This window comes from Punctularia strigosozonata (assembly GCF_000264995.1).
Source record: "Punctularia strigosozonata HHB-11173 SS5 unplaced genomic scaffold PUNSTscaffold_7, whole genome shotgun sequence".
NCBI classification, from domain to species: domain Eukaryota; kingdom Fungi; phylum Basidiomycota; class Agaricomycetes; order Corticiales; family Punctulariaceae; genus Punctularia; species Punctularia strigosozonata.
This window is the reverse complement of record NW_006767439.1, coordinates 103,659-130,723: the sequence shown is the minus strand read 5'-3', so window position 1 is coordinate 130,723 and position 27,065 is coordinate 103,659. Positions and strand designations below refer to the sequence as shown.

Below are 27,065 nucleotides of genomic sequence, written 5' to 3'. Positions count from 1 at the left end.
ATGTCGTGCTGCTACACCGCCCTACCGAGACGAGGATATACTGGGCTGCGCCGCCATCGCCGCGCTGAATCACCACAGTGTCATTGAGAGCCGATGGGTGCAATTCGTATAGAGATTGACTCCGAGCTGAAAAACAGAGTCAGGTGCACTCTGGTGCACTCGCTCGAACTCGGTTGTGTACGTTACGGGCACGTGATCGAAGGGCGTCTCAACTGGCGCGACGCGTTGAGGTGAACCGCGATTACCGCCTTACCCATACTATCCGGCCAGCGCACTGCTCGTAGCTTAGGCTTAGCCAGTGCACGACTCAGAGCCTGTTGGCCGCCATGGGGGACTCGTTTGACCTGCAGGAAGAGCTACAAGGGTTACATGATGTCTCCTCTTTTCAGATCAATCAGGAGCATGACATCCCGTCCATGGATGCCCGCTCAATAAGCTCCTTACTGGAGAGTACGTCATGACTCTATGCTGTCTGGTACGAGCTTACCATGTCCAGGAGCGGTGGAGGCGGTTGCCGAGGAATCAAACGCGATCACAAGAGGAGACATCTTCGACGTGTACTGCAGCCTTCTGAAGTATTCAGATAGTCTACAAGGGCTCGTTATGAGCAAGATCCTTGATTCCGTCTCGTCTGGTCTAGCCGCGCAAACCGAGACGACTACTCATGTGTTGGAGAGCGGAGACCAAGAATCCATCAGGGAGCAGAAGAAGGCCATCGAGATGTACGCGTTCCTTCTCCAGTGGTTCGTGATCGCAGCGGAGAAGGTTAAGAAAGGAGGCGAAGATGAGGTTGCGGTACCTGCCGCGAAACCTAGGAGGGGGCGAGGAGGCGCTAGAGCAGCCGCGTCGAGGAAACAAACATCCACGGCCTGGACATGGGAGAGCCAAATCCCCGCGACCCTTGCCTTGATTAGCAAAGTCCTTCGCCTGAGCTCGCCGAGGATATGGACGACGACGGCAGAGCGCGATACGTTTATTAGGTATGCTTCGCAAATCTTGTCCTCCCTTGCCGTAGTTGACTTACGCTGTACCTTCAGCTGCATTACACGACCTGCTTACCACGTTACCGAAAATGAACAGTACATGAAGGCTCAGAACATCAAACTCGGCGTCTATAAGGTCATTTGCCTCGCTGTTAAGCACCACGGACACGCTCTTGCGGCCCAGATCAGCATCATGCAATCCCTGCAATACTACGAACATCTCTCCGAGCCCATGGCAGAGTGTCTCGCGGTTCTCGCTAAAGAATTCGACCACTCTCAACTTGGCGACGAGGTCCTGCGAGAGATCGCTGGGAAGACCTTCAACGCGCAGGACACAAAGGGGCCCAGAGCCTTCTCTCGTTTCCTTACTCGCTTCTCCGAACTGGCGCCTCGATCGGTCCTCAAGCAGATAAGTCTTCTATTGAACCATCTAGATTCCGAGGTATGTGACTGGTTCACACATGCCTAAGTAGCCTGTTAACGAGAGAATTGCAGTCTTACCCTATGCGCATGGCTATAGTCGAAGTTATGGGAGCCCTCGTAAAGGAGCTGGCCACGTCATCCGAGATGGACAACGATCAAGCCCACGCCACGAAGCAATTGAATGGCCTATACGATATGCTCCTTGAACGTACGCTCGATCTATCATCCTACGTCCGAGCCAAGGTATTCGCGGTGCTCAATAGGCTGTGCGATCTTCCTGTCAAATTTCCTAAGCAGCGCCTTGCTGTGACACAAGCAGCTATTGACGCGCTCCAGGACAAGGCTGCGACCGTTAGGAAGGCAGCGATTGGGCTCTTAGTGAAGCTCATTGTCACACATCCCTATGGCTTGATGCACGGTGGTCTGCTGGGTTTGGATGAGTGGGAGCAGAGATACAAGGAGGTCACGGAGGAGCTCAAGAAGGTCGAAGAGGTGGTGGGCAAGGCCGTGGAGCGAGAAGATGGCACCCCTGAAGGCGATAACGAAGCAGGTCCCGCCGAAGAGGAGGAGGAAGAAGAAGAAGAAGAAGAGGGAGACGGTGGGGATTCTGGGGCCAAGAGGTATGTGACTGATTAACAGCAAGCGTTCTCGGACCCCAGTGACGCCTATACGTAGGTCCCGCAAGAAGAAATCGGATGATGATATGGATGTGGATGAAGACGAGGACACCGAGATCGAAGGGGACGATAGTGATGCTGAGGCTGCGCGCCAGAGCCAGAAATACAAACGGAAGAGAAAATCCAAGCCGCGAAAATCGGAGCTCGACATGACGGCTCTGACGAATGAGCAGGCCGCTCTCGCCGCCCTCGAGAGTAACCAACTGCTCCACCTCAGGCTTCGCAAAAAGTACTATGCCGAGGCGTTGAACTTCATCCGGACTATCGAAAATGGAATGGAGGACATGGAGCGCCTCCTTGGCTCGAAGAACAAGCTCGAAGTGCTCGAGGCAATCGATTTCTTCCGGGTCGCACATGAATATCAGTTCGATAGCGCTCAGGTAAATGTCTCCGATTCAGACCGTCCTGCTGATACGGTAACTGATCCTCATTTCAGCGTGGTATCCAACGAATGTTGCATCTCGTCTGGCAAAAGGACGAGAACGCCACTTCGGAGGATGGTAAAGAGGTCAAAGGTGTGCGAGCGCGAGTACTTGAGTGCTACCGGAGCCTCTACTTTGATCCCTTACCGGATATGGAGCCTAAGCACCAGGTCAATCGTATCGCCAAGAACATGATTGAGTTGGTCGCGACCTCAATGCGCGTTGGACTTTGCTGAAGAATACTGCTCGACAGGTTGACTTACGATGCGACATTAGCGGAGCTCACCAGCTTAGAAGAGATGATCCGTATCATGATGGATGAGGGACAGATCCACCAAGATGTTATTTCCAAGCTGTGGCAAGTCTATAGTGAGTATTCATGTCAAGATTCCTGCAGACGTACCTCTAATCGACCATTGAAGGCTCCGACAAACCTTTACCCAAAGCTCAGCGGAGAGGGGCCATTATCCTCTTGGGTATGATGGCATTGGCGAGGCGTGACGTGGTCACAGATCGCGTTGATACTCTTCTGAAAATTGGCCTCGGACCCCTGGGAAGAGTGTGTCTATCGTCTACGTCGGCTAAGATATATGGTGCTCATGCCTGCCCCTTAGGCCGATTTGACGCTTGCACGCTACACCTGCGTTGCACTGCAGCGCTTGAACGGTAGCGCGAAGAAAGTCAAAGGTTTGTACGATCCCTCGAAATTGGGTCATGCAACAGGGCTAAACACCTTCCAGGCTCGTTACTCGACAAAACGCTCAGAATAGAAATGGACAGTCCGATATTTCGTAAATTATTGGATATGGTTGAACATCCGTGCCGATCAAAGGAGTGGTTTGCTTTGGCTGAGCAAGCTATCAACACCGTTTATGCTCTCGGCGATCATCCTGATCAGTTCTGTGATACCCTCATCAAGGATCTGACCAGGAGAGCGTTCACGCCGCGAACACCAGCTCAAAGAGCAGAATCTGCTGAGAAGGATCCGGATGCTATGGACGAGGACGCACCGGAGGGCACTCGAGACCCGAGCATGACACAAGATCCCGTAGCAGAAGGCTCGAAGGATTGCGGTGACGCGTTCCAACTCAGCCAATTGCTGTTTATCGTCGGCCATGTCGCCATCAAGCACATTGTTTACCTTGAGCTCGTCGAACGCGAGTGGAAGAGGCAGAAGGACGAGAAAGCTATGGGTGAGTAGAATACTGCGTTTTGAAAGCCTCCTTTGAACTCCATGCAACAGCCGAGAAGCTTGCCAAAGGTACCGATGCTCAGGCTCGCACCTCAAAGGACAAGGACGGTGAGGAACTTGACCAGGTGGTCGGCAATGCGGAGGACGAGATCGGCGACCGCATCGCAGCTGTTCGAGAAACTGAGCTTCTCTACGGGCCGGAATCCTTGCTAGCTGTATATGGTCCGATGATTGTTCACATCTGTGGCAGTCCTCATAAGTTCAAGGTCAATGACTTGGTCACTTTTCCCGGACAATTTCTGATGGTTCATAACAGAATCGCACATTACGTGCTGCCGCGACGCTAGCCTTTAGCAAGTTCCTTTGCGTTAGCTCGCAGTTCTGCGACCAACACCATCGCTTGTTGTTCAAGATTTTGGAGACGTCTAAGGATGCGAACATACGCAGCAACATCGTTATCGCATTGGGCGACGTCGCTGTGTCGTTCAGCACGATCATCGACGAAAATAGCAACGAGCTATACAAGGGACTCTCAGATCGAGACCTTGTTGTCAAGAAGAATACGTTAATGGTTCTTACGCACCTCATTCTGAATGGAATGATCAAAGTGAAAGGGCAGCTCGGCGAGATGGCGAAATGCCTTGAAGACGAGGAAGAGCGCATCTCCGACCTGGCGAAGCTCTTCTTCAGCGAACTTTCGACGAAGGAAAACGCAATCTACAATAACCTTCCTGATGGTGCGACTTTCGCTTTTCCTCTTACGGCGACGGCAAATAGAACTCATGCGCGATACAGTCATCAGTCACCTGTCCGTAGGAGAGCATGCTGTAGACGAAGAAGTATTCCAAAGCACGATGAAGTACATCTTCACGTTCATAGAGAAGGTGAGCTGGTATGGAGGTCGTCGGCCGGAGAGTGTTTAAGAAACGCCACTTCAGGAACGACAAGCCGAGAATATTGTCGACAAACTATGCCAGAGATTCAGACTGTCAGAGGACCCTCGACAATGGCGCGACATCGCATACTGCCTGTCTCTGTTGCCCTTCAAATCCGAACGCTCTGTCAAGAAGCTCATCGAGGGTCTGCAATTCTATCGTGACAAGCTGCACGAGCCGGCCGTGTACGATCGTTTCACCGAAATTCTCGCCAAGGTACTATGCGCAGCGAGTCTTGTGATATGTTCGTTCACATCATATCCAGGCACGCGCGAACAAATCCAAGGACAAACCGGATCAAGAGCTCAACGAGTTCGAGAAGGTTCGCCGGCATCCCAGCACTTTGTTCCCGCGTATCTAATGTCTAATGCAGATACTTGACGAGCACCGTCAACAAGGCCAGGAGGATCAGGCGCTTGAGAAACGTGCGGAGGGCAAGAAGCGCAAAGCTGCGAAGAAGCAACAAGCCACCCGACGATGTAAGTCGTCCCCGTTGCCATGCCCCGAACTCCGACTCCGAGATGGGCGACATCTGATGGCTATTGGCAGCGACGCGCAAGAAGGCACAGGAAGAGCAGGAAGATATGTACCAATCCGATTAGACCAGAAATCTTCTCACATACCTATCATCTCCCCGTATCAGCAGTCCTTTGCTTCAGGCTGAGCCTGTCGCGTTGTTGTTGTATTAGCACCATGTACATTCCACCATAATATTTTACAGTAAACATCCAGGTAGTCTAAGGACAAGTAACTTATGACGACGGAAAGTCCAAAGAAGTGAGTGTGTAACGACTTCTAACCAGAGTCGTGAGGGAGAGAGCAAAGAAATGGAGCCAAACGAGTGTGATAGGCACCGAGAGCCCAGATAGCAGGGTACAATTCAATAGTAAGGAGTGTGCGTCGAAGGCGAAAGCCGTTCGAAAGGCAATAAATATGGGTAAGACCACCACCGCAGCGCGGAGAATGTGAGCCGATAGTTGCTCAAGCCTTCCAGGAACGGAAAGGAGTGGCGCAGTCCTCCGCCGAAGACCGGCACCAGGAGAGAACAGGGCATGCTGGACAAGCCAAGGTTCGCTCGGCGACTTGAGAGATTGACCGATGCCCTACAAAAGGATCACGGTCATTCTATCTTCTCCTTCGTCTCGGCCTGCTCGGACTTGGGCTTGAACCGCTCGCCGCCTTCTCCTCCTCGCATGATCGCTTTCATGAATGAGAAGAATCGCTCGGCGTATTCATCTGGCGGCACAGGGCTAATCTTGTGCTAAAATTCCACATTCATATGAGCGCTCCATGATCATCAGTGCGACGGTGAGGTAACATACCCTATCGTCTTTCAGCCCTTTCCATAATCCTTCCAGTTTCTTCTTTGTGTTCCATGGAGTCAGGATATCGATCACACCAAGATAATAAATCGTGTCCATCGGCTCATTCGATTCGTCCGTAGCGCGATAGCCACCTTCATCTTGGTAGAATACGAAGTGCTCGCGCTCATTCCGATCAGAGTCAGGCAGTGGGATTTCGCCGTCCAGGTGCTTAAGGTCCGAGCAACGCATTGCTCTACGCATCGCCATGGCCTCCTCGGAGTATGCACCCTTGACTTGCGTGGCCTTGCGCTTCAAATGCGGAACATCGGGCTGTCATCACAATGGTCAGCGGACTTCAGCCTGAGACGGGGTCCGTGGTGCTCACCGAGAACACTCTCAACGTATTCCTCCGTACGTTGTCCTTGTTCCCCCTCCTCATGTTATGGATCCCCACCAGCAAGCTGTAATCCATGACGTTCACTCGCTTCAACAACTCCTTATCCCTCCGAAGCTGCTCCTCCAACAGCGCCCGCTTCTCCGGCCCCAGCTCCAACCAACGACCCCGATTAATCCAATTCAAATCCTTCAGGACCGCCCGCGGCTTCTCCTTGGCCAGCTCCTCGGGATACTCCCGGCCAACGGTGCTGCCCTTCAGATCATACGTTTCGTGAATGTCCTTGTGCGGCGGGAAAAGGTTGTTCATGATCACGAAGTGGATCTTCTTTCCCCGGGGCAGCTTGACCCGATGTAGCCCATAGAAGCGAGAAATGAGCGTATGGGGGTTCTCCTTCACGTGGTGGTAGTACTCTTTCAAGATCGACCGGAGGAACTTGTGTTCGGAGTGGTGTATCGTCTTGATGATGAACCGATAATCACGCGAGAAGTAGAAAAAGGAGCCGGATTTGCCCGGCGAACCGAGCTCTGAAAGGATGTATTTGGCGGTGAGAGAAACGAGGTAGTCGGACGGGTCGAGTTGGAAGTAATCCTCTCGGAGTTCACGGAAGACCCAGGGCGCGTAATCCTTGAATTTGAAGTCATATTTGGCGGAGGGAGTGAGCTCGTTACCGATGCTGATGAATCATGAGCAAGAGACATCGCACATGGAGGTCGTGCTGCACTCACATATCGAACGAGTACTTATGGCAGGCAGTGAAGTCATCGGCCGTGAGAGGCCGTTTGATCTTCGCCTGACACCTCGAGACCTGCAGGATTGGACGTAATCAGCACGACCGCGCCCACATCGCATGCCATCCGCTACTCACCGCTATTCGAATGCCGGTCAACATGTTGTACATCAACACGTAGTTGACGTGGTCCTCCCCGATCAGGTTCCCCACCAGCACCTTAGTCTCGTCCTTGCTCATGCTCCGCGTTAGCGCTGCCTCCGCCTCCTTTTGCGCCTTTTCTCGCTTGGTCTGCCTCTCCAACCTGATCTGCTCAGCCTGGCGCTCGATATCGTTCGCCAGCTCCCCATCACTATCGGGATCTTCCACGTAACCAAGCCCCATGCCCGAGGTACTGACCGCATGTGAACCACCCTGGGCAAGGCGGAGAGGTTTGGAATGTGGTGAACCCGTGGTGTTGCGCCTGCGGGGGGATGCGCGATGGGTTGAAAGGGGAGGTGGCTGCAGGTAACCGTCGGTGGAGAGATGGGCCGACGTCCGGCCTTGCACGCCGCTGCTGCTGCCCACCTGCGAGTCTTCTGTCGGCGGCGTACGCGTGTCGAAGCTGCCCGTGGTGGTATGAATGGTGGCTGGGCCCCCTCCTGAAGATACGGTGCTGATGGAAGCCTCGGTCTCGGTCGCGGCGCGGTGCAAGAGCGAAGCGCCCGGCGCCGAAGAGGCAGCGTGTCGAGGCAGGTATCGCGCCGATCGGACATTGCCGGCACTTTCTCGCGAATCGACGGACGACGTGCGCTCGACGGGGATGTCGAAGGTCACCGGTCTCGTCGTTGAGAGAATGCTCTTCGGGGGCGGCGTCGGCGGCACATCGTCCTCAGGTACCATCCTGCCTGCCGCCTCTGGCTTTTCAGCGCTCCGCTCTGCCAGATGACCATACTCCTTCTCCTTCTCGAGCGTGTCCTCGAATGTATGTACGCTTGCCGGGGGGCTAGGCGGTGGCGGACCGGCCATGCCGACGACCGTCGTCGGCGGACTCATGGGCGGTTCGTGGGCACGCACCGCAGGGATGGTGCGGCCAATCCTGCTGATGATGTTCTCCGAAGGCGCAGAGGAGGCGACGGCGACGGTGTCTCGGGTGACCTTGACGATGTGAACCTCGCCTGTATGCGCTAGCGCGTGGATGGGGTTGACGGCGTCCATGCTGTCGTCGTGGGCGCGCTCCTTGCCCTTCGCGCTATCGTTCGCCGTCCTTCGGCGCAGGGAAGACGTCCGCGACGAGGGTGGTGAGGGGGATTGCTGCGGGGCCCCGTCGACGGGAAAGGCAGAGGGCGCCTGGGAAGTGCGGGTGGAGGAGGTCGACACCCGGCCGAGTAGCTCGTTGTTGTTCGTCAAAGACATGGGGCTCGCGACGACGGTCGACATCGTTGATGCGTTGGAATTGTTGAGTGCAATAATGTTGGTTATTGTGCGGCGGGCTAGGCTTCCATGGACTGGGGGACTGACAGGGAACGAGGAGAGGGTTAAGTACAAAAGTCACGCTCGTGACGGATAACCCGGACGTGGCTATATTCCGCTACCGGCGGCCGATCCTCCGCGCCGTTATTCCGCCTTCCGCCTCCCGCCTCCTCCTTCACTACACCCGCGATACGTACCAGATCGAAAACGAAATGCTAATCACAAACCACTCCTGTTTCAATACATGTCGACAGTAACAAAGCACGCGATACACCAAGTGATCTCAGTCCGCCTCTACCTCCGCACTCCGCCCGCATCTAATTCGTTTGTGCGCCCACGGCCTGTGACATGACAACCATTAACGTTCGTCCTTCTTTCACAGCCCATCGCGAAGGTTATGACGCCAACGGCGCCACAAAGACGTTGTGGCCCACGCCTTGACGTGCCAGGCACAACGCAGACGCGAGCCAAATAACGGTACAGACACTCACCAATCTCTTTAAGTGCTCCATGAACACTTGCAAGCTCACGTCGTCCGTGAAGATGGCTTGGCCTGCACCAGCGCCAGCAGTGCCGTACATGCTCGCGCTCATGTGCGTCGTACTCGGGTTAAGCTTGCTCAGCAAGAACCGGGCCTGCGATCCGCCCTGGTCACAGACGATATATCGCGGAATCGGGAACCGGTCCGCAAGGAGGTCCTATGGCCATGCATCAGCATATCCACCTGAAAAGCCACCGAGGGAGCATACCTGAGCGTCGGCCACGGGCGCCTCGAGGAGCTCCTTGAAGTTTTCATAGCCCTCCTGATCCTGGTAACCCGCTTTTCGCCACTGAGCAATCATCTCACCGTGGAAGATCAGAATGTGGAAGAACGTGTCCAATAGTAGGATGACGTCGGGCTTGATGGATACTGAGTCGAGCAATACGGGTTGCGCCGGCACGTCGAACGTGTACGACATGAGCGTCGGTTGAATCATGATCAACGAATTGTTCACATCCTCCTCGTTCAATATATGTCTATCCCATCCGTCGTTAAGCGTCTTGCTGGCGGTACGGTGTGCGAAATCGCTCACCTATAGAACGCAGTCTCGTCAGGACTGTTGTTGAACACCTGCAAAAACTGGCTTCGTCGGAGATGGAACATGAACTGCGGATAAATCGAGAAGTTGTCCGACAACCTGAAGCTCGTAGGGTCCTCCTTCCTGTAGTCCGCGAACTTCTGGCAGAGGCGAATCAACATCCTGTCGAGCCACCTGAGCACATCGGGCGAGTCGTCGATCTCCGCCTTGAACACCGCAATGCGCGCCATCAACACCGCCGCCGCCTCTTGGTCGAACGACGCAGCAATCGAGGGCGAGCCGGCCTCAGCAAAGTTGCGCGCGATTGTCGTCACCCGCAGCCTGTTCTGGCCCGACGCATGTTGGTAGTGCGTCACGAACTGAACGAGCCCACGCGAGCCGGGCTGGAGCGCCTGGCCAGCGGGCGTGACGACCTCGAAGTAGACCGCGGCCGCCGTGCGTGGGTTGAGCACGTTGACCTTCCACGCCGATGTCTGCCCGATGCCGATCTCGGTCTCGCCGACGCAAGGCGACTTTTTGCCAGCGGAGATGGCGTGAGCGATTAAGCCGGACACCTTGAGCTCTTTCGTTGTCTACAACTGTCGTCAGACAGAACTCTACGAACAGAACCAACAACCAAAACACACCTGGACATCGAACGTAGCGTTGAAGCCCATCTGGAGCTGTCCTTGCTCGTCCTTGTTGAACAACCTCAAGAAGCTCTGCTTGAAGATACTCGTCGCGAATGAATCGCTGAGCACAATCACGCCGTTCGTGCTGTTCGGGAGTGCCTTCATCTCCAGCAAACCGACCTGGTCTAAGCAGCCCGCGAAGAGGTCGACCGCATGCCCGTTGTTGCTCACGCGCTTAGCGAGACCCTCGTAGAACTTGAGAGCACGCTTATAGTGCTTGGCAGTGTCGCGGTCGATGTCGTGGTGGGAGCGAATGGGTTCCTTGAGCTCGTTGCTGACAACCATGCCAGGGCCCTCGGTCGCTGGCCCGCCGGCGAAGAGCATGATACGCGCGCCGGTGTTTGGGAACGTCGTCTCGAGCAAGCCGACGGCGACGCTGAGCGCGACACCCGTGCAACGCAATGGGCGCTTATCGCTCGCCACAGGCCAAGGGTCGCGCGCGAGCGCCTCGAGGATACCGGTCAGCTGCAGCTCGCACTCGGAGACGGGGAGGAGGAAGCGCGCGGCGCCAAAGTTTTGCTGGGGCATCGGCTGTCCGGGACGTGGCGCGGCGCGGTTGGCGGAGGAGAGACCGAGCATGTCCTGGATTTGCTTCGGCGAGTAATCCTTCGCGCCGCGGAAGACGTAAGACTTGGAGCATTCGGCATAACCCAATTCGTGCACTTGGGCCTATGGTCGTGTGAGAGAGTCTCTCATCGCAGATATGCAGTTCAGCGCACCATGGTACCGAAGGTGATGAGACCGACGAGGGCGTAGGGCGGGATGAGAGACAGGCTGACGACGAGCGCATCGCGGAGCGCCTTGAGGTCATCCGGATCCTCGAGACAGGTGTCGACGACGAAGAGGAAGATCGGCGGAACCTGCGCCGGGCGTGCAAGCGTATATTCTATGGTCGTGTACTTCGGGAGGAGCTCGGCGGGGAGGTTGGTGTTCGAAATGTCCTTGTAGTGCGGCGGGAATGAGTTGCGTTGGAGACAGAACGGACATATCCAAAGCTTTCCCCGAATATCAATTTGGCTGAACAGTACGTTATACGTTATGCCGTGGCGGGGTGTGGAGGACGGGATGTTCGTACCAGTATGGATTGAGGACGGCACGACAGGGCGGCTTGCACGTCACGGGCTCATACATAACCGGCGGGAGATCCTCGCGCTGCTTGAGCGGCGTGTACAACGCCGAGATGGGTACCACCGTCCGTGTTGCCTCTATGCGCGACGACGGCCATACGTTCCACGACAGCCTTACGCCTGTTTGTCCGTCCGGCCGCTATCAATACGAGACCATCTGCGAATGATGGACGAGTACTCGCCGTCGCGCTCCTCGACATCTTCAAAGTTGAGCATGGCAGTAGTCGTATATTATCCGTCGTTGCTTGCCGGTCAACGAGTCTGCGTCCTTTTTTGTAGTATGAGCTTGAGTCGACGAACAATCCGAGCTGGCGTGGCGAATTCGAGGACCACGTTGGTATGAAGTCGGACCCCTGTGGGAGAACAGTGATGCATTTGCATTGCCTCGGGGGTCCGATTTTGATTAGACTAGCCTCTGCCTCCGCTAAAAAATCTGCTGACTACAACATCCTCAAGAGTTGGGACCGTCCTAGAGGCGGGCACTCTTTGCGAACGACCACCACTTGCTCAGTGACTACCATGGAGTTTGTACCGGGCCCAGCTGTTCATCGCGTGCTTTGCGCCGACTGTGGTGCGCCCTCAGCAAGCTTATGCACGCCCTGTGACTGACAGTGATCATAGGAACACCCATTGTACCGAATTCTGCCAATCTTTGTGTTGCATGCTTGAGGAATAGGTACGTTCATTACATCGACACGTTTTCCAATGCTTAGGCACGTCTGATCAGTGTCGACATCACCGAAGGGATACCCAAACAATGTGAGCCGGCCTGACGTACCGCGCAGTGCAATCATATCTAACGACTCATGCAGCATCTCTGACCTTCTGCCGGAATTGCGAGCGCTTCTCATCACCTCCCAACGCGTGGATAATAGCACAACCGGAATCGCAAGAGCTCCTTGCATTATGCCTCAGGCGGATAAAGGGACTTAACAAGGTCCGATTGACCGACGCCCACTTCATCTGGACGGAGCCGCACTCTCGGAGGTTACGAGTATCGCTCACCATACAGAAGGAGGTGAGTCTGCCTTTGTTATACGTTGAATCCCCCGTGCCCATATGCCGTATAGGTCCTTACTGCGACCATCCTTGAACAAATCTTCGAAATCGAGTACCTCGTGCAAAATGCCCAATGTCCGGATTGTGCCCGCCTCGCCGCCAAGAACACCTGGAAGGCTGTTGTCCAAGTTCGGCAAAAAGTCCCGCACAAACGCACCTTCCTCTTCCTGGAGCAACTCATCCTCAAGCACGGTGCCCAAAAGGACACCATCTCCGTGAAGGAGACCCGCGACGGTCTCGACTTTTTCTACAGCCAACGCAGTCACGCGATCAAGATGACCGAGTTCCTCACCAGCGTTGTACCTGTTCGTTCCAAGTCATCCGAGCAGCTCATCTCCAAAGACACGCACTCCAACACCGCCAACTACAAGTTCACCTACTCTGTCGAGATTGCGCCCGTCTGCAAGGACGACCTGGTCTGCCTCCCTCCCAAACTCGCGCGCCAACTCGCGAACATATCCCCCCTCGTTCTCTGCACCCGCGTCGGTAACTCGCTCCACCTCGCAGACCCCCAGACGCTCGCTGTCTCTGAGCTTGCCGCGCCAATATACTGGCGCACGCCATTCGACAGCCTCGCTGGTGTGACTGATCTTGTCGAGTTCACCGTTCTCGACGTCGAGCCCTCCGGTCCCACGCGCGGCAAGTGGGTTCTCGCTGACGCGCAGGTCGCCCTCGCTGGCGCATTCCGCTCGCATGCCGAGGATGCCGACGAAGACGCGATGGCGCTCGACGACGATCACGAGCTTGTAGCAGGCCAGAACCAGATCTTCCATACGCGCACTCACCTAGGTGCGATCCTCCAGCCTGGCGATACTGCTCTTGGCTACTGGCTTTCGCATGCCAACTTCAACTCGGACGACTTCTCGGCGCTGCCTGCGGATCGCATACCGGACGTCGTGCTCGTCAAGAAGGCCTATCCGAATCGGCGCAAGAAGAGCAAGGCCCGGACATGGACGCTGCGTTCGATGGCGAAGGAGGCCGCGGACGAGGCGCAGGACGGACGGGGCGTCGTTGGCCGCCTCGGAGGACGCGACCAGCGCAAGGTCGACGAAGACTACGAACTGTTCCTGCGCGAGCTCGAGGAGGACCCGGAGATGCGCGGCGCAGTCAACCTCTACAAGGCGCGCGGGCCGCAGAAGATCAACGCGGGTTCGGGTATGGCGGGTGGCAAGACACGGCGGAAGGTCAAACTCGACCCCAGCGCAGGCCAGATGGAGACTGAGAGCGCGGACGCGCAGATGGCTGAGATAGCGAGCAGTGTGGACGAGAACGCGGCGGATGAGAACGAAGCGGACTTCCCGGAGGTCAAGCTGGACGAGTTGCTGGAAGACTTTGACGAGTTGGCCTTGGGAGACGAGGAGGAAGTGGAGCAGGAAGTATAGTCGTACGTTCCCGAAAACGTACGGAATTTACCACTCCCTTCTACACGGGACCGGTCTGCCAGGCGAGAGTTGGTTGCGCCCTCCGGTTCTGGGTGGGGGGGGGGGGGTTCCGCTCCGCAGTGGCAATTAGCTTGCCCTCGACTTCCGTCGTGAGGTTGACTTCAGGAAACATCCTGGCCATCGTTTCACCATGTGAATAGTTACATGCACGATTGACTGTGCGCGTCCCACTAGTATACACATCCTATCTCAACCTATATCGCGTCGTCGAGCGCAGCTCCAGGGGATGAGTGAACATGTATAGGATGTTCTTTCCCATTCTCCTCTGCTTGTCCACCTCGTTCATCCTCCCCACTGGCGCAGTAAGATGGCCCCGCGTGGCACTTGATTCGTTTGTCCCTGTCACAGGCAGCATTTGGGCAGTCCACAAGCATTGTCATAATGTGACCTTCAGAAGCGTAGTGTCGTCCGAGGGCAGGATGAGTCCCATGAGTATGGCCCAGTCTGAACGACCGGTTTCCTCGATCAACTCTTTCGCCATGTCCGATCTCTTCGCGTACTTCTTCGGCCCCTGGCTTACGAAGACCCGGCGTCCAAACATGCGTAGTTCTTTCGTTAAGGAGTTGCTCAGGCCGAGCAAAGCGACCGAAATGAGGAGCACAGCGGCGATGAACAGACTTCCTACAGTCGAGGAGTTGCCGGTAAGGGCTGCGGCGACATAGACCAAAAGCGTGGCAAAGGATGACGCGAACCCTTCTACGGTGGTTTGCTCGCGAAGCCATTGACCTGAACCATGGTGAGCTGGTGCTTGAGTCAGTGGAGAGTAAGGACTAACCTGCTGTGACAGCCTTGAGATCATCCGCAAGACCTTGCATGCGCACCCATCGGTCCTGGCTGAGCAACACCAATAGATCGGCTCTCACCCCCGGCTCGGGTGTGCCCTTCCATCCATCGTGGGCGGTGCGCCTTCTGATCACGGCAATATTCAAGAAACGGGCAAATGCGAGCATCAGCAACACGCCGAGAGCCCAGAGGTCACGTATAGACCCGAGGACGGCTATGGTCGTAACGGTAAGGACGATGCATGAGGAGTACAGGAGAGATGGGAAGATCGCATCCTTGCGGAACACCTCTCGGGTAAGAGCACATAGGTTTGGAGAAGTATGAGAGGCATCCGGGACGACGGTGACGGTGACAAGGCACCCCAGTTCCCCAACCATCTGCAGATAGCTGATCACAGCTTGATTGTCTATCCGGAAGACGTGTCCGGTAGTCATTGCGCCGGTCGTAGGCAATTCGCCGCCATTGACATTGCTCGCTTCTTGCTGAGTATGTATCCCTGGCGCCAGCACGAGTACGTCGAGATAAGACGCCGAGCCTGTAAGGGCCGTTCGACGCGAAATGGTCGAAAGGTCGGCCAAAGCCACAAGGCCAGCAGCGTCAAGGGAAATGCCTGTGATAGAGTTGTTGTGCAAGCGCATTTCCGGATAGGCTCAGAGAAGGACATGATGGCGGCAGTATTATATAGGAAAGCTGCCTCAGGGCTTTTCACAAGTTCTGTCCATCAGGCATACCGTGTGATAAGTGATACGATGAACATCGCGGGGCAGTTCAAGTTGCATCCCCTTCGCCGCAGCCTATGCAGTGACGGCACTCACTCTCACGCCAGTGAACGTGGCCGGCGTGACGGAACTTGCCAGGCGGTCGGTGTGATTGGTTGTGAAGTGACCATTACGTGACGTTACATACTCTGATTGTAGACCGTCATACAGTCGAACCTGTCTTAACCCATACCCGTGATAAGCCATAATCTGTGATATCCCATAGCAGAAGGCATGTTTTAGGTAAAACCAGCTTTAAAAGCCATATATCTGTGAAACTCAATAACCTATAGCACTGTGAGAATCCATAACCCATAATTACCATATATAGGGTGTATTTTTGACTGCCATGGATGCCCTTTTCGGCTACAGTGTTCAACCACTCCTTGATGCAGTCACGTGAGAGGGTCCATAGCGCCTGCAATTCCGCAGTTCATGGCAAAGTAAGTATCTCATATGAAAGCTGCGAGCTGTAGCATCCTGAGGAATATTTTTTGGAGCAAAACGAACCGGAGGGCAGCGTCAGTGAGGCATTTTGTAAACGAGGTCGCCAGGTCGCCTCTATCACTCCTTGATGCACCGCTTACTGATGCCTCCGGTTACCCGGTGTGACTGTTCGAGTCACAGAATGTATTGGCGCGCGGTCAGTTGGCCGACGCGCGTCGGGCTCAGATGGGGTTCAAGCCTGAAAATGCAAGCTATGGACCCGGCATCGACGATTTGGAACTTGGTGTCATAGCAAAAAATGTAGCCAGGATGGTGTTTCATAAGGAAGAGTCGAAAAAATGTGACTGCCAGTGATGTTGAGAGCAGTTCAGGGCCCAACTCCTTAGCGCAATGTGCCAGAATGTTCATTCTCAGGCACTCGATGATTTTTCAAAAATCGACCATTTGCCCCACGGACTAGAAAACTTGATACATTCTTGCAACAGTATGAAGGTACACTCTGAATTAATTATAAGAGGGTTCAGAGCCAGTGAAAGGCGGGAGAGCCGATTGCATCAAGGAGTAATAGTGCATCAAGGAGTGATTCAACACTGTAGTTCTCGCTTAAAAGCTTCATCACATGTCAGGAAACGTCAGATTCCATTGACCTGATGTAGAAATTTTGAGAGAAACCCCCTGAGAATTGCCCGAAAAGGCGTGGCTGTGTACACTCTGGCTGCATCATGTATCCATGTTGCAGGTCCCAAACTCCCACTTAGATGGCTCACCAGCACCATAACTCATGCAAGCACCACCGGAGATAGCCTGGAGGGTGTTTCACAATATATTGATAGGGGGATTACCATAATAGGTGAAAATACCCAAAAATTGAATATTCCAACAACCCATACCCGTGAAAACCCATACTGTTTTGGCTTGCACTGAGGGTATGGGTTAAGACAGGTTCGACTGTACTTCAAGATCATCTTTACGTGTTGTCTCGCAGATCGCTCTCGGACGACCCCTGGCCCTTGCTTCCTCCCTGCATATATATACATATACACCTGGTTGAAGCTTCGAATTCTAAGTTCTTGTGCTCGTCGTCCCCCCACACGAGACCCATATCGCCCCATCCCCGCCCAGGATGGCGAGTGCATATCGGATCCATCCCTAGGACGCGCACGTCCAAACACCAACGGCGTCATCCGAGAAACTGCTTGGGCAGGGAAGACTGACGTTCGTACATGGCATTGGTGATGCACACTCTCGCGGACCATCGCCGCTCCGAATGTCTCTATCAGCGGCGTCGTGTCCCCGACGCTCAAGCACCCATCCTCGTAGACCGCCGGTGGCATATCACGATCAACGTTGCTTGCGATGTGCGGGTCAACTGAACCTTGGGCACAGGGGGTCTGTTGGCAACGGCGCGCATCGCGTATGCTATCATTTTAATTGAATATGCGCTCCGGCAGTCGTGGAACGTCCAAGAGCGTGGCGGCGGTTTGTTCATCACAGAACGTGTCCCTTCGCGTAGACATCCGCCGCTCTTATCCTTCAAATCGAGGAGTGCTGAACCGATGCCTCACGAGGAGACCGGAATCCGGCCTGGACCGCTGCACTGCGCATTGCCTTGTAGTGCACTACCTGTCGTCCCTCCACGACTGACGACAGTAAGTGAATTTTTCGCATCAGCCCTCTCGCAGGGTGTATATTTCTGTGATACCTGCGCTTCCAGAGGTAGATTTAGCGTACACTCTAAACACGGACCTTCAGCATGCACTATATGCATCAGATATCCAGATATGATCATACCTGCCGCAGGCTCGATTTTGTGTCTGGAACTTATTTCGCGTTTTAGCATTCAGCGATACAGCGTCATCATCGGGCTCGTCTAGAACATACCTGAATTCGTCTCCCCCAGTCCGGCTCATGTGCTTCCGTTAACCGTCATATATAACGGTGGCCGCCTGCCGTGAATGGGCCACCACGATGGAAGTCGTGGCATTTTTTCTTGGACCACTTTGACCCTTGGCTTCGTTAAGGTCCACTTGCGTCCGCATACAGTGCATGCGAAGGAAAGCTATGACTTATAGCCAAAGATCCGTGGCTCGAATATTCATCCCGCGTCTGAGGTGGACGATCGCAACCGTGGCCACAGAACAAAGCATGAACATTGGAAGGATCGACTCGGGCCACTGCACCCACATTCTATGCCTGCGTATATATGGACATAGGACACGAAGGTCTATGAAGCAGAAACCTCTCCTTTCCGTCGGCTAGCTACGTTTCCTCGACTCCGCTCCTTTCATCGACAAAGTTGCTCATTATGCTCAGCGAGTGGACAATCTTCGAAGATGATGCTCCCATGGACGGCGCCGACACCCCCGGCCTTGAGATGGACGCCACAGGATTCGCAACTGAGCCTGCTGGAAATTCGGCGGGCCCATCCGACTCGCTGGCGAACATGCTTCCAACAGACGAGCAAGCAGCTATGTTGATCGTCGAAGCGTGTGGTTATGGTCTGGCGCGGACGTACACATCCCAGCCTTTACGGCGCGTCGGCAGCATCCCGCAAGAACTGAAGCGACAGTACTCCATTGAGGCGAGACGGGTCTCGACTCAGGATGAGAGGGCTTACGAGCAGAGATTGGACCTGATCCAAGAGCTGGAAGAACACGTCGAAGCCCAGCAACTTGAGGTCCTCCCCGAGCCATACTCCGGCGATGTACGAGTACCCCAGACACCGCAACGTGGACAGGTACAGAATATATCACCATCGTATCTTCCGTGTAACAGGCTCTGATCCGTTTTCATGAACGTAGACGGCGTCATTGAGGCCGATCACAAGTCCTCCGAACTGCAAGGCCGGAAAGCGCAACCGCCGGCGGGCAAAGAGCACGAGCGGAACCCCAAGGCGCGCAAAGAGCACGCAACGAAAGGACGCGATCCTTGGGGAGAAGGAACCGTCGCCGCGGAAGCGCAGGGCCAGCGTGTCGGCGAAAATGCAAGATGAAGCCGGCGAGAACGCGTCCCCGCGCCGCTCTACCCGCCTCGTGGAGAAGTATGGCTCGAAACCATGGAGCGTGGTCCTGCAGAGCCCGAAGAAGGCGGTATAAGATTACGACTTGTGCCGCAAGGAGAGAGGTCGGCGTTTCACCGCCGATATATGCATTGATTGTGAGCTTCTTCGTACTATCACCATCGCTGGACGTATGGCGCTTGTATCATCTAGTGTATTCACCCTCGTTTATTCATCGATCTTTCCGGGAGGTGCAAGGAACGGATCAACCAAAAGCTCTTCAAGCAATGGTGACGACTCCTCGGAGGTGAATTTGCCACGGAGCTAGGACATCCGTCTAGTTCCATATACTATTGAGAGCAGCTTTGCAGCGATGTACTCCTCTTCCGGAGCGAGCAGAAATCCATCCAGGGTGAGCGTCGACGTAGTTGTAGTAGAGTACATAGCAAGAAGGATCCGGATTACGGTCTTCAATATGTCAACACACAACATATGGGGAGCTTGGCCACGTACGTTCCGGCGGGAATACGTGCGATCTTCGCCGCTGACGCGCTTGCCAATGCCCGGCGAGACGCCCGTTTCGGCCAAGTGCCGTGTCCGTTTTCTCGGTTGACGACGCCCCCGTTGAGGTCGCCGCGCCCATCCAGCATCTCAGGAATATTGTGGGGAAGAGCAAGTTGGCTGGGCATTAATCACTACGTGTAAGTATGCCTTGATACAAGACGGGAAGAGTCGTGATGGAAATACGATCATGGCTTGGTACTCCACTGTCTGCTTGAAACACTAGACGTTACACCGTACAACGGTACTTCGTCGACAGCCACCCGAGTGATGCTGCAATGGCGGCGCAAGTGAAGCAGGTGCCGACGTATATGATCATTCGCTCGAAGCGTCCGCCCCCAACCTCGTATCCCATCCTCAAATGAGTTATCGTGTGTCCAGGAGAGTCGTTATACATTGAGGTCGATATTGGGGTCGATACGATGTTGCCCAGCCCTCTCGTCAGTAGCAGGAACCCGAAGATGGATGTGTGCAAAGTAGGATCGTCCTCTAGGGCAACAATTAAGTTTAGCATAAACCTGAAACAGCGAATGGTCTTACTGCATAACGGTCTAATGAAGCCGGACCATGTGCTCGTCCAGCCCCCGGCGATGGTTCCATACGCGACGCTGAAGACGAAGAGACCCACCATCGAGTGAGCAAGGACGCCCCATAGTACGAACACGGTCAAGGATGCGAGTGTCAGAAGTGCGAGCGCCAGTAGCCATGAATCCACTCTATCGGAAAGGGCGCCCATGCCAATACGACCCACCACCGAAGAACCTTACGACGCTGAAGATTAGTGGGCTACATAGAAAGTATTCCAAGGTGACACACCATTCAATAATGCAAGAGAGAACGCAGAGCTTGAATCGCTCAACTGTAAAGCGGAGGCGAATGCTGGATAGGTGTCAGGATGCGACCCGCGAATGTCATGACATAACGTGCTCACTCGGCAGCCACGTCATAGGCACAAAGTACGCGAACGCCTGGATGGTGTTCACGAGCAGCATTAGCCAGAAAATATCGGTCTTCAGCCACGATCTATCGAGCGAGCGTGCTGCCGGGCCGCGGACGCGATTCTCCGGAAGACGCGGCTTCACAAACGGAAGCAAAGGGATCAACAGCACGACCATCGCGATGGAAAGAATGCGGAGCGAAGTTGCAACGCCATACTTCCTGAGAAGCGGGGGTAAGACTAGGGGTATAACAAGACCCCCCAGAGCAGTTCCTGGGAGAAAACGGGTTCAACGAATGGAAATAGTTTAGATTAGTCTCTGAACAGATACCGGCAAAGATGATTCCATTAGCGAGGCCTCGTCTGTTGACAAACCACTCCGACAGAAACGAGATGCATGGCGCGTATAGCAACGTCCCTCCGATGCCATACAACACGCCCTGCAAGGCGACTAATACCACAACCTGCCTCAAATAAGCGAGTGATTCCATACGAGCAGGCTGGACAAGGATTACACCACACCTGTGTCGCGTAGCTAGCCCCGAACAAGCTCGCCCAACATAACAAAAGGCCAATCCATAAGGCGGGGCGACGCTGCTGTGGATAGCGTGCTATCCATGGGTATATAACGGTCCCTGAGCAATATATGATTCCTGAAGAACGGCATATTGACGAAAATGCATAGCGAGGGTGGATGGATCATCACTTTACCTGAGGATAATGTGCCGATCAAGGGCAACAGTGTCGACGAGTGCTTTTGGTCCCTGAAACGTGGACCTTCGGTGTACGACACCAAGAAGATACCGTAGGCCGTAGGGAACCCCCAAACCAACGTTTCTACCAAGAACGCGCCAGCCAACTGCAAGGATCGAAAAACGCTCGGTTCACCGCCATTCGATACTGAGATTGAACTCACAAATGACCAAGCAGATGTTCCACAATCTACAGGAGCAAGCGCCGTTCCATTGCGTCGTTCTTCGGGATGTTCTCAGTGTCGTCATCAGGCAGGGCTTCGAGAGCGGCAGATATACCATCATTATTGAGGTCCAAATTGCTCTGACCCAATCTGAGGGAGCCGGGTGACTGAGGCCGGGCTATCATCGCCAGCTCTACTCGTTCCGGTGTCTGAGATACCAACATAGGCATTCTGTGCGAAGACCCAGCAATGGTATTGAGTGATCAAGCGTCTGTCTGGTCTCATCGTGAGTCACGAAAGTCTACGGAGGCTGACGCGCCTCAAATGAGCACACGCCACCGGCGCGTCCGGACGCGAGGTGACGTAAATACACTTCTTATTATATTACGAATAATTGTACGACCTACCTGGTATTACCTACGAGTGCTCTACAATGTCTGATATTCCATCCTGTTCCACCTTTTGATAATTGGCTACACCAGAATCGGACGACTCTTCCCCAACCATCTGCTGGCGATGGGCCGATAATGCCTCTTTCCTCTCTATTCGACAGACGGTGCTTCGCCTACCCATCCAGCATCGCTCCATTGCTTTCCTCCGGCGCCATCCGGAACGGAGCCATGTTCTTCCAGTTCCCGTGCTCGTCGGGACCGTACCGCTCAACCGCGACAATATAACACGGCAAGCTCTTCTTGCCCCCGGTCAGATGGCGCCTGAGCGAGTATTCCCGGCGGAATTCTTTGAGACAACCAGGGCACTTCAGCTGTGGCGGGAAGTGCGTCAACATGTGGCGCCGGTGGTCATTCAACCTGCCCGACTGATGGTTGCAGATATCGCAGATCAGAGGACTTGCCCGGCCGTGCTTCTTCTGCTGGATCGGAGCGCTGGGAACGAGCTTGAAGTCGGAGTCCTTGGCAGGAGCGCCCGCAGGGACGGGTTCGTTAGCGCGCGAACGCATGGGGACAGCAGCGACGATTGGAGCGGACTTGAACGTGCAGCCTGGTTTCAGCGCGATCGGCGAAGCCGGCTGGGAGGCCACTTGAGGGTGGAACTGCACAGCCTGCCCCAGGTCGCCGATAGAACCGTCCTTCGGAGTCGGCGCAACCGCCTGCATAAGGCGTTTCTTCAAATTGCGCTTTGTAGTAGCGTGCACATTGTTGGCGATGGTGGCCGACCTGAGACCGCGAGCTCCCTTGCGCTTTGTTTCCTTTTTGTTAATGATACTTTTGCACTGAGAAAGAACGGACACGTTGACGGAGTTCAGGCCGCTCATGATCTGTGCGGGCATGGAAACAGTGATCTCATTGTCTTTCCCTGACTCCATCTTGAGATCGGGATCGGCCACGCGGGTACCCGTAAGGTTCGATCGCTCATAGCTAAAGGGAACAGGCACACGATCGGGCTGCTGAGGGGCAGGTCAGGGAAGCATTTCAATTATATAGCAAGAATACACTGACGGGATCGGAAGGGCCATCCTCGTATAAGGAATGAATAACCGCCGGCAGATCCGCGTCCCGCAAGATCGCCAGATCCTCCAAGTCCAGAACGAGCTGCTGCAGCTTGTCCTGGGCACTTTCATCCGGCAAAGAAACACTTCCGAGCAGGTCATCGTCCATCGAAGCGCGATTCGCTAAGTCATGGTGAGCCACTCCGTCGCGGTCCGCAGTTGAGACCGGTTCCTGGAGGATCGAGTAACCCAAACATCAGCCATGCTGCGTAGGGATCGAAGCCTCCGAGTCTCAGACATACATTGTGGTTCGCTAGAAGATGAATCTCTTCGGCAATCGCCAACATTCTGCAGTCCATACTGTCACGGCGAACGCGACCGACAAAGACCCTCGTAGAAACAGTGAACTCCAAGGCAGCTGGCTAGCTGCTTTCAACCTGGGAGTTCGCGTACAAGGATACAATGGAGGTCGGGGGCCGGCATGGCCTGCTAATAAAGGTCGGTCGAAGGGGCCACCGAGGCATTGTGAACAACGGGGCCACCGAGGAACGCTGCAATGCGTGAACGGCGGCAAGGCATCAATTAAGGATTTATGTGCAAAGCAATGTCGGCGCTTGCTTTCTGCAAAGGGGAAGATCGTAGCCGACAATGCAACGCACGATCCGAGTTGCTCGAGAGCCCCGAGTGGTCTGATCAAGGGATCCGTCAGGCACTCCGCGCATTCGGTCGCCGCTCAAGCACTCCATCTTGGCCGACTTTGGCAAAGCATCGATACGGCACAGCGCAGGGCATGAGTTGCAGCAGTATATCCGGGTGGTGCATGAGCTTTGCAGTGATCGCGAAGAGCGAGCTAGAGCGAGGCGAGGTCGTGGCCACACGTGGGAATATCGTCCTCTCATCTTCGCGCACTGATCGGACTGAAGTCACTGAACGGGAAGATCATACAGGTATATTTTACTTGTACTCATTTGCTCATTATATCGACGTGAGCTATGTATATACCGACCTGGAGTACGTATTGCTGGAATCTACCACTTGAGGTAAGGGAGAAACTTCCCGCTGCAGGAAACTTAGACGTGAGGGAAAGTAAACACATTGACATGGAGAGCTTACTCAAATGTCAGTAATACTCGATCGCCCTTCGGGTCAGGTTTCTTGTCGACGGTCACACGACAGTCAATCAGCGACATTATGCCGTCACCAAACTGCATGACGGAGATGAGCGCCTCAACCTGAGGAGCGGCAGATGGCACACACCTTCTCGTGAATGACAGCCTTGATAGGTTGACCATAAACCATCACGCCCTATTGCGGCAGATTGGTCAACCATGCGATACGCGGGCGGGAAGGAGGGGCGAGAGCACTTACCTCGTACAAACGGTAGATGACAGGATCCGACGGCGGCATGGGGCCGAGACCGCGCTGCGGCCACCATGCTTCACCGATGGATTGTATGTCCGCGGAGGCAGGCAGCTCTAGGAGCGCGGCGAGTTTATCAAGTTCGGCCTTCTCGAACCTAGCCTGCGAGCAGTGGTCAACTGCGAGCTTCACTACTGATGTCGAGATCGCCAGACGGACCTGACCCATAAAGGCTGCTGCAGTCCACACTTCGTCTTTGCCTATCGCTTTGCCTATCGCCTCATAGCTCAGGCCTATAGCGTCGCGTCATGGATCAATCAGGGATAACATAACCTTCAAGTGCATGTCAGGGACTCACCCTTGCGCTTCTTCGCGTGCAGCAACTCCTGATAAATCGGCGGAAGTGCACCGAATGGCTGGGAGGGGGTCTGCGTCGTCCTCCGGATCGCAGAATGGGTGAACGCCCGAGACGTCGGTAGCTGCGAGTATATCGCCTGTCCAGGCGCGGACAACAAGGTTAGGCGGGACGCGCGGGCGAAGAAGGACATGGCGACGGTTATAGACCCTGCGATGATGATGGTCCGAGCGAGAGCTGTGGGTGGGCAGGTCTCCCGCCGCCATTGGGCGCCATAACTGTTAGCCTCGAGAATCGCTCACGGGCCGGTGGGAGATGGTGAACGCGTCTGTCGAGTGCGAGGCCACGTGAACCAGCTGGGGGGATACTCAATTCCGCCCTTGGACGGCGGCTCGTGCACTGCTGCTACGACCTTTGTTCACCATCCATCACCTTGGAGCTTGCGTGCTTCACGATCGGGGAGTTTGCAATATATGACCTCATAGCATTCTCGAGGCGTGTTCTATCAATCATGCAACTTTAGCTTGAAGAATCACATCCGCCATGGTTCGCTGCAAAACTGTGACCTCGCGGTTGGAAAAAGAGTTCGGCTCTGCCAGCCCCCGGCCGCCTTCCTGCTTCCCTGTATGCGTCTTACAGCAAACGTATGCCGCGTTGTTTACCTATGCTAAACCCCGAACCTCGTGGGGCTTAAAGAACATGGTGCATGGAGTGGAGGCTGGTCGATTCTGTCCGCTCAGTCAATCAGGACTGTCAAATCCAATTGGACATTCGAACATGTTGTGGATCATCCACGCCATACTGCATTTCCGGTATAACCACCCCATCCGGCCTACTCATTCGTGCCCATACGCTTTCGCTGATCTTCTGTAGACTCTGCGCCGTTTCTTGCGATGGAAAGGCTCACCCGGCCAGCGAACCGCCAAAAGGACCCGCCCTGCACGCACACTCGCGTCGCCAAAATATTTGCCAGCGCTCAAGCATCCGCCGCCTCCCATAGCAGAAACTGCGTCGCGCTCTCCCAGCTTCACGAAAGCGACTGCCGGCGCAAATGCTCAGGTGCAGACCCAGAAGAAGACAACTTCACCGCCCTATTCCTTGAGATGCTATCACGCGTCCTGGCTACGAAGAAGGGTTACGTGTTCGGCGATCGTATCGTCAAATTTGTTGCAGTTTATATAGCGCACATAAATAAGAGCGGTGCGTTACAGACTTCATCAACCGCCTCTCTGCTCGCTCACTGCATCGCCTCTAGCCCGTAGCTTCGCTCATGCCTTCACGCTCGATGTTCTTCAGTGGCTCAAACCCGGGTGCTCTGCCAAGAACAAAAGCGTGAGGTATCGCGTAGTGCACGTCATCACGGAGATCGTAGCGCATTTACCTACTGGGATCAACAAGTAAGAATCTGAGCGTGTAGGAATGCCGATTGCTGACTCATAGCTACAGATGTGATATCGCCACGAAAGTATGGCAGGAGATGAAGGAACGGGCGGAGGATGTGGAAACATCTATCCGCATGCTCGTCTTGGTATTGCTCTGTAGTCTCTGCGACGACTTCCAGAGACAAGGCGATCACAATACACTCGCTAACATCGAGGTCGTTGTTCACTATAGCCTCGCCAGTGATCCGTCTGCGTACGTGCTCGAATGAGCATCTGGTACTGGTTGACTCACCTTATGCTGTAGGGATATCCGTCAAGCCCTCATACAGTTATTGTAACGGTAGCAGTAGATAGATAGTTATCTAATCTATTGGTTACCGATAAGATAAGAGCTAGGTTCTTTGATCAGTCGGCGAGGCCTTTCGGTTTGAGTAAAACGATCGTAAATTCAGTGAGTATTCAATCTATCTAAGGATGCTTCATACAACGAAGCACTCAATAGAATAAATCAATTACTATCTAAGTTGTACACGGGAGCTCCGAGAGCTCGGGAGGCGCGCTAAGCGCCTATCTTATACTTGCGAGTATGAGTCAGATGAGTCAGCGTACGCAGATGCGACGCTATCCTACGATAAGCTACGCTATTCGGGTGCGTTCTACATGATTCTACTTACTTCTACTCAGGTCTGTTACACTACCCTCCGGTAAAAAGAGAGGATCGTCCCGATCCGTAGTAGTACATACAAAGTAGTTAGAAAATGAGTCCATTCGAAGATACAAGTGTCCTAAGTCGAGAAAGGAAAGAATAGTCCATACTGAAGGCGTCCGAGATGCCGGAAGGCGCAGGCAAAGTCTATGTCCCAAAAGGGACGGGTAATTTCCTATTTTGGTATCGCTTAGACGCGGGACCGAGTCCTTGGGTCGCGTACGCGTTCTGCGTGCCCTGTAAACCGATCGAGCCAGACGCCGTGAACTCCCTGGTACTGGGGAGCATGAAGACGAAGCTGGCGAGCGAGACGAGGGGAGATAATAGGACGAGGGGTGATATTTGAGGTATGGCCCCAATAATGGTCGACAGCGCGGTTTCCTGCAGGATAGGAACCGATATTGATGTCACGGACCCAATCATGGGGTCCTGAGCCGATGCGATAGTCGATAGCGTTGTCGAAAACATGATGGTCAAGTATCTTGAGGATCGGCTTTCGCTCGAGGATGAGATTAGCATGACGAGC

General features: G+C 54.5%; 8 protein-coding genes across 8 annotated transcripts; 3 read left to right on the top strand and 5 right to left on the bottom strand.

Annotated features, from left to right (window-relative positions):
• Nucleotides 1–465: 465 nt before the first annotated feature.
• Nucleotides 466–8,424, top strand: PUNSTDRAFT_102926 (uncharacterized protein; the record flags this gene model as incomplete). Its single annotated transcript, XM_007384052.1, has 20 exons — nt 466–980; nt 1,038–1,425; nt 1,479–2,026; nt 2,082–2,463; nt 2,520–2,704; nt 2,759–2,874; nt 2,928–3,064; nt 3,120–3,192; nt 3,246–3,698; nt 3,749–3,963; nt 4,014–4,434; nt 4,493–4,581; nt 4,636–4,848; nt 4,898–4,954; nt 5,006–5,111; nt 5,182–5,893; nt 5,955–6,266; nt 6,322–7,006; nt 7,059–7,138; nt 7,199–8,424. The coding sequence occupies 16 exons, from the start codon at nt 466–468 to the stop codon at nt 5,232–5,234; spliced, it is 3,951 nt and encodes a 1,316-aa protein (XP_007384114.1). The 3' UTR covers nt 5,235–5,893; nt 5,955–6,266; nt 6,322–7,006; nt 7,059–7,138; nt 7,199–8,424.
• A 127-nt stretch (nt 8,425–8,551) lies between these two features.
• On the bottom strand, nt 8,552–11,702 carry PUNSTDRAFT_120624 (protein transporter SEC23). The gene is made up of 8 exons (XM_007384051.1): nt 11,572–11,702; nt 11,338–11,509; nt 10,982–11,279; nt 10,218–10,931; nt 9,586–10,163; nt 9,262–9,529; nt 9,004–9,210; nt 8,552–8,853 (listed from the first exon to the last, which is right to left on the bottom strand). Exons 1-8 carry the CDS (start codon nt 11,603–11,605, stop codon nt 8,830–8,832), a joined length of 2,295 nt encoding a protein of 764 aa, XP_007384113.1. The 5' UTR covers nt 11,606–11,702; the 3' UTR covers nt 8,552–8,829.
• A 119-nt stretch (nt 11,703–11,821) lies between these two features.
• PUNSTDRAFT_52636 (NMD3-domain-containing protein) lies at nt 11,822–14,867 on the top strand. Its single transcript, XM_007384050.1, has 6 exons — nt 11,822–11,960; nt 12,011–12,065; nt 12,117–12,148; nt 12,202–12,407; nt 12,460–14,616; nt 14,666–14,867. The coding sequence occupies exons 1-5, from the start codon at nt 11,909–11,911 to the stop codon at nt 13,828–13,830; spliced, it is 1,716 nt and encodes a 571-aa protein (XP_007384112.1). The 5' UTR covers nt 11,822–11,908; the 3' UTR covers nt 13,831–14,616; nt 14,666–14,867.
• A 4,674-nt stretch (nt 14,868–19,541) lies between these two features.
• On the bottom strand, nt 19,542–21,523 carry PUNSTDRAFT_143834 (MFS general substrate transporter; the record flags this gene model as incomplete). Its single annotated transcript, XM_007384049.1, has 9 exons — nt 19,542–19,926; nt 19,978–20,199; nt 20,254–20,316; nt 20,369–20,647; nt 20,706–20,838; nt 20,897–21,027; nt 21,086–21,233; nt 21,291–21,349; nt 21,406–21,523. 9 exons carry the CDS (start codon nt 21,518–21,520, stop codon nt 19,667–19,669), a joined length of 1,410 nt encoding a protein of 469 aa, XP_007384111.1. The 3' UTR covers nt 19,542–19,666.
• Nucleotides 21,524–21,855: 332 nt separating this feature from the next.
• On the bottom strand, nt 21,856–23,515 carry PUNSTDRAFT_143833 (uncharacterized protein; the record flags this gene model as incomplete). Its single annotated transcript, XM_007384048.1, has 3 exons — nt 23,040–23,515; nt 22,748–22,969; nt 21,856–22,695 (listed from the first exon to the last, which is right to left on the bottom strand). The coding sequence occupies exons 1-3, from the start codon at nt 23,094–23,096 to the stop codon at nt 21,856–21,858; spliced, it is 1,119 nt and encodes a 372-aa protein (XP_007384110.1). The 5' UTR covers nt 23,097–23,515.
• A 154-nt stretch (nt 23,516–23,669) lies between these two features.
• PUNSTDRAFT_87473 (Cyanase) lies at nt 23,670–24,696 on the bottom strand. Its single transcript, XM_007384047.1, has 6 exons — nt 24,455–24,696; nt 24,316–24,389; nt 24,106–24,258; nt 23,995–24,042; nt 23,851–23,942; nt 23,670–23,796 (listed from the first exon to the last, which is right to left on the bottom strand). The coding sequence occupies exons 1-6, from the start codon at nt 24,642–24,644 to the stop codon at nt 23,766–23,768; spliced, it is 588 nt and encodes a 195-aa protein (XP_007384109.1). The 5' UTR covers nt 24,645–24,696; the 3' UTR covers nt 23,670–23,765.
• Nucleotides 24,697–25,344: 648 nt separating this feature from the next.
• On the top strand, nt 25,345–26,171 carry PUNSTDRAFT_134553 (uncharacterized protein; the record flags this gene model as incomplete). Its single annotated transcript, XM_007384046.1, has 4 exons — nt 25,345–25,651; nt 25,707–25,848; nt 25,898–26,086; nt 26,138–26,171. 4 exons carry the CDS (start codon nt 25,345–25,347, stop codon nt 26,169–26,171), a joined length of 672 nt encoding a protein of 223 aa, XP_007384108.1.
• A 515-nt stretch (nt 26,172–26,686) lies between these two features.
• PUNSTDRAFT_134552 (uncharacterized protein) lies at nt 26,687–27,007 on the bottom strand (the record flags this gene model as incomplete). Its single annotated transcript, XM_007384045.1, has 1 exon — nt 26,687–27,007. One exon carries the CDS (start codon nt 27,005–27,007, stop codon nt 26,687–26,689), a length of 321 nt encoding a protein of 106 aa, XP_007384107.1.
• Nucleotides 27,008–27,065: the final 58 nt, after the last annotated feature.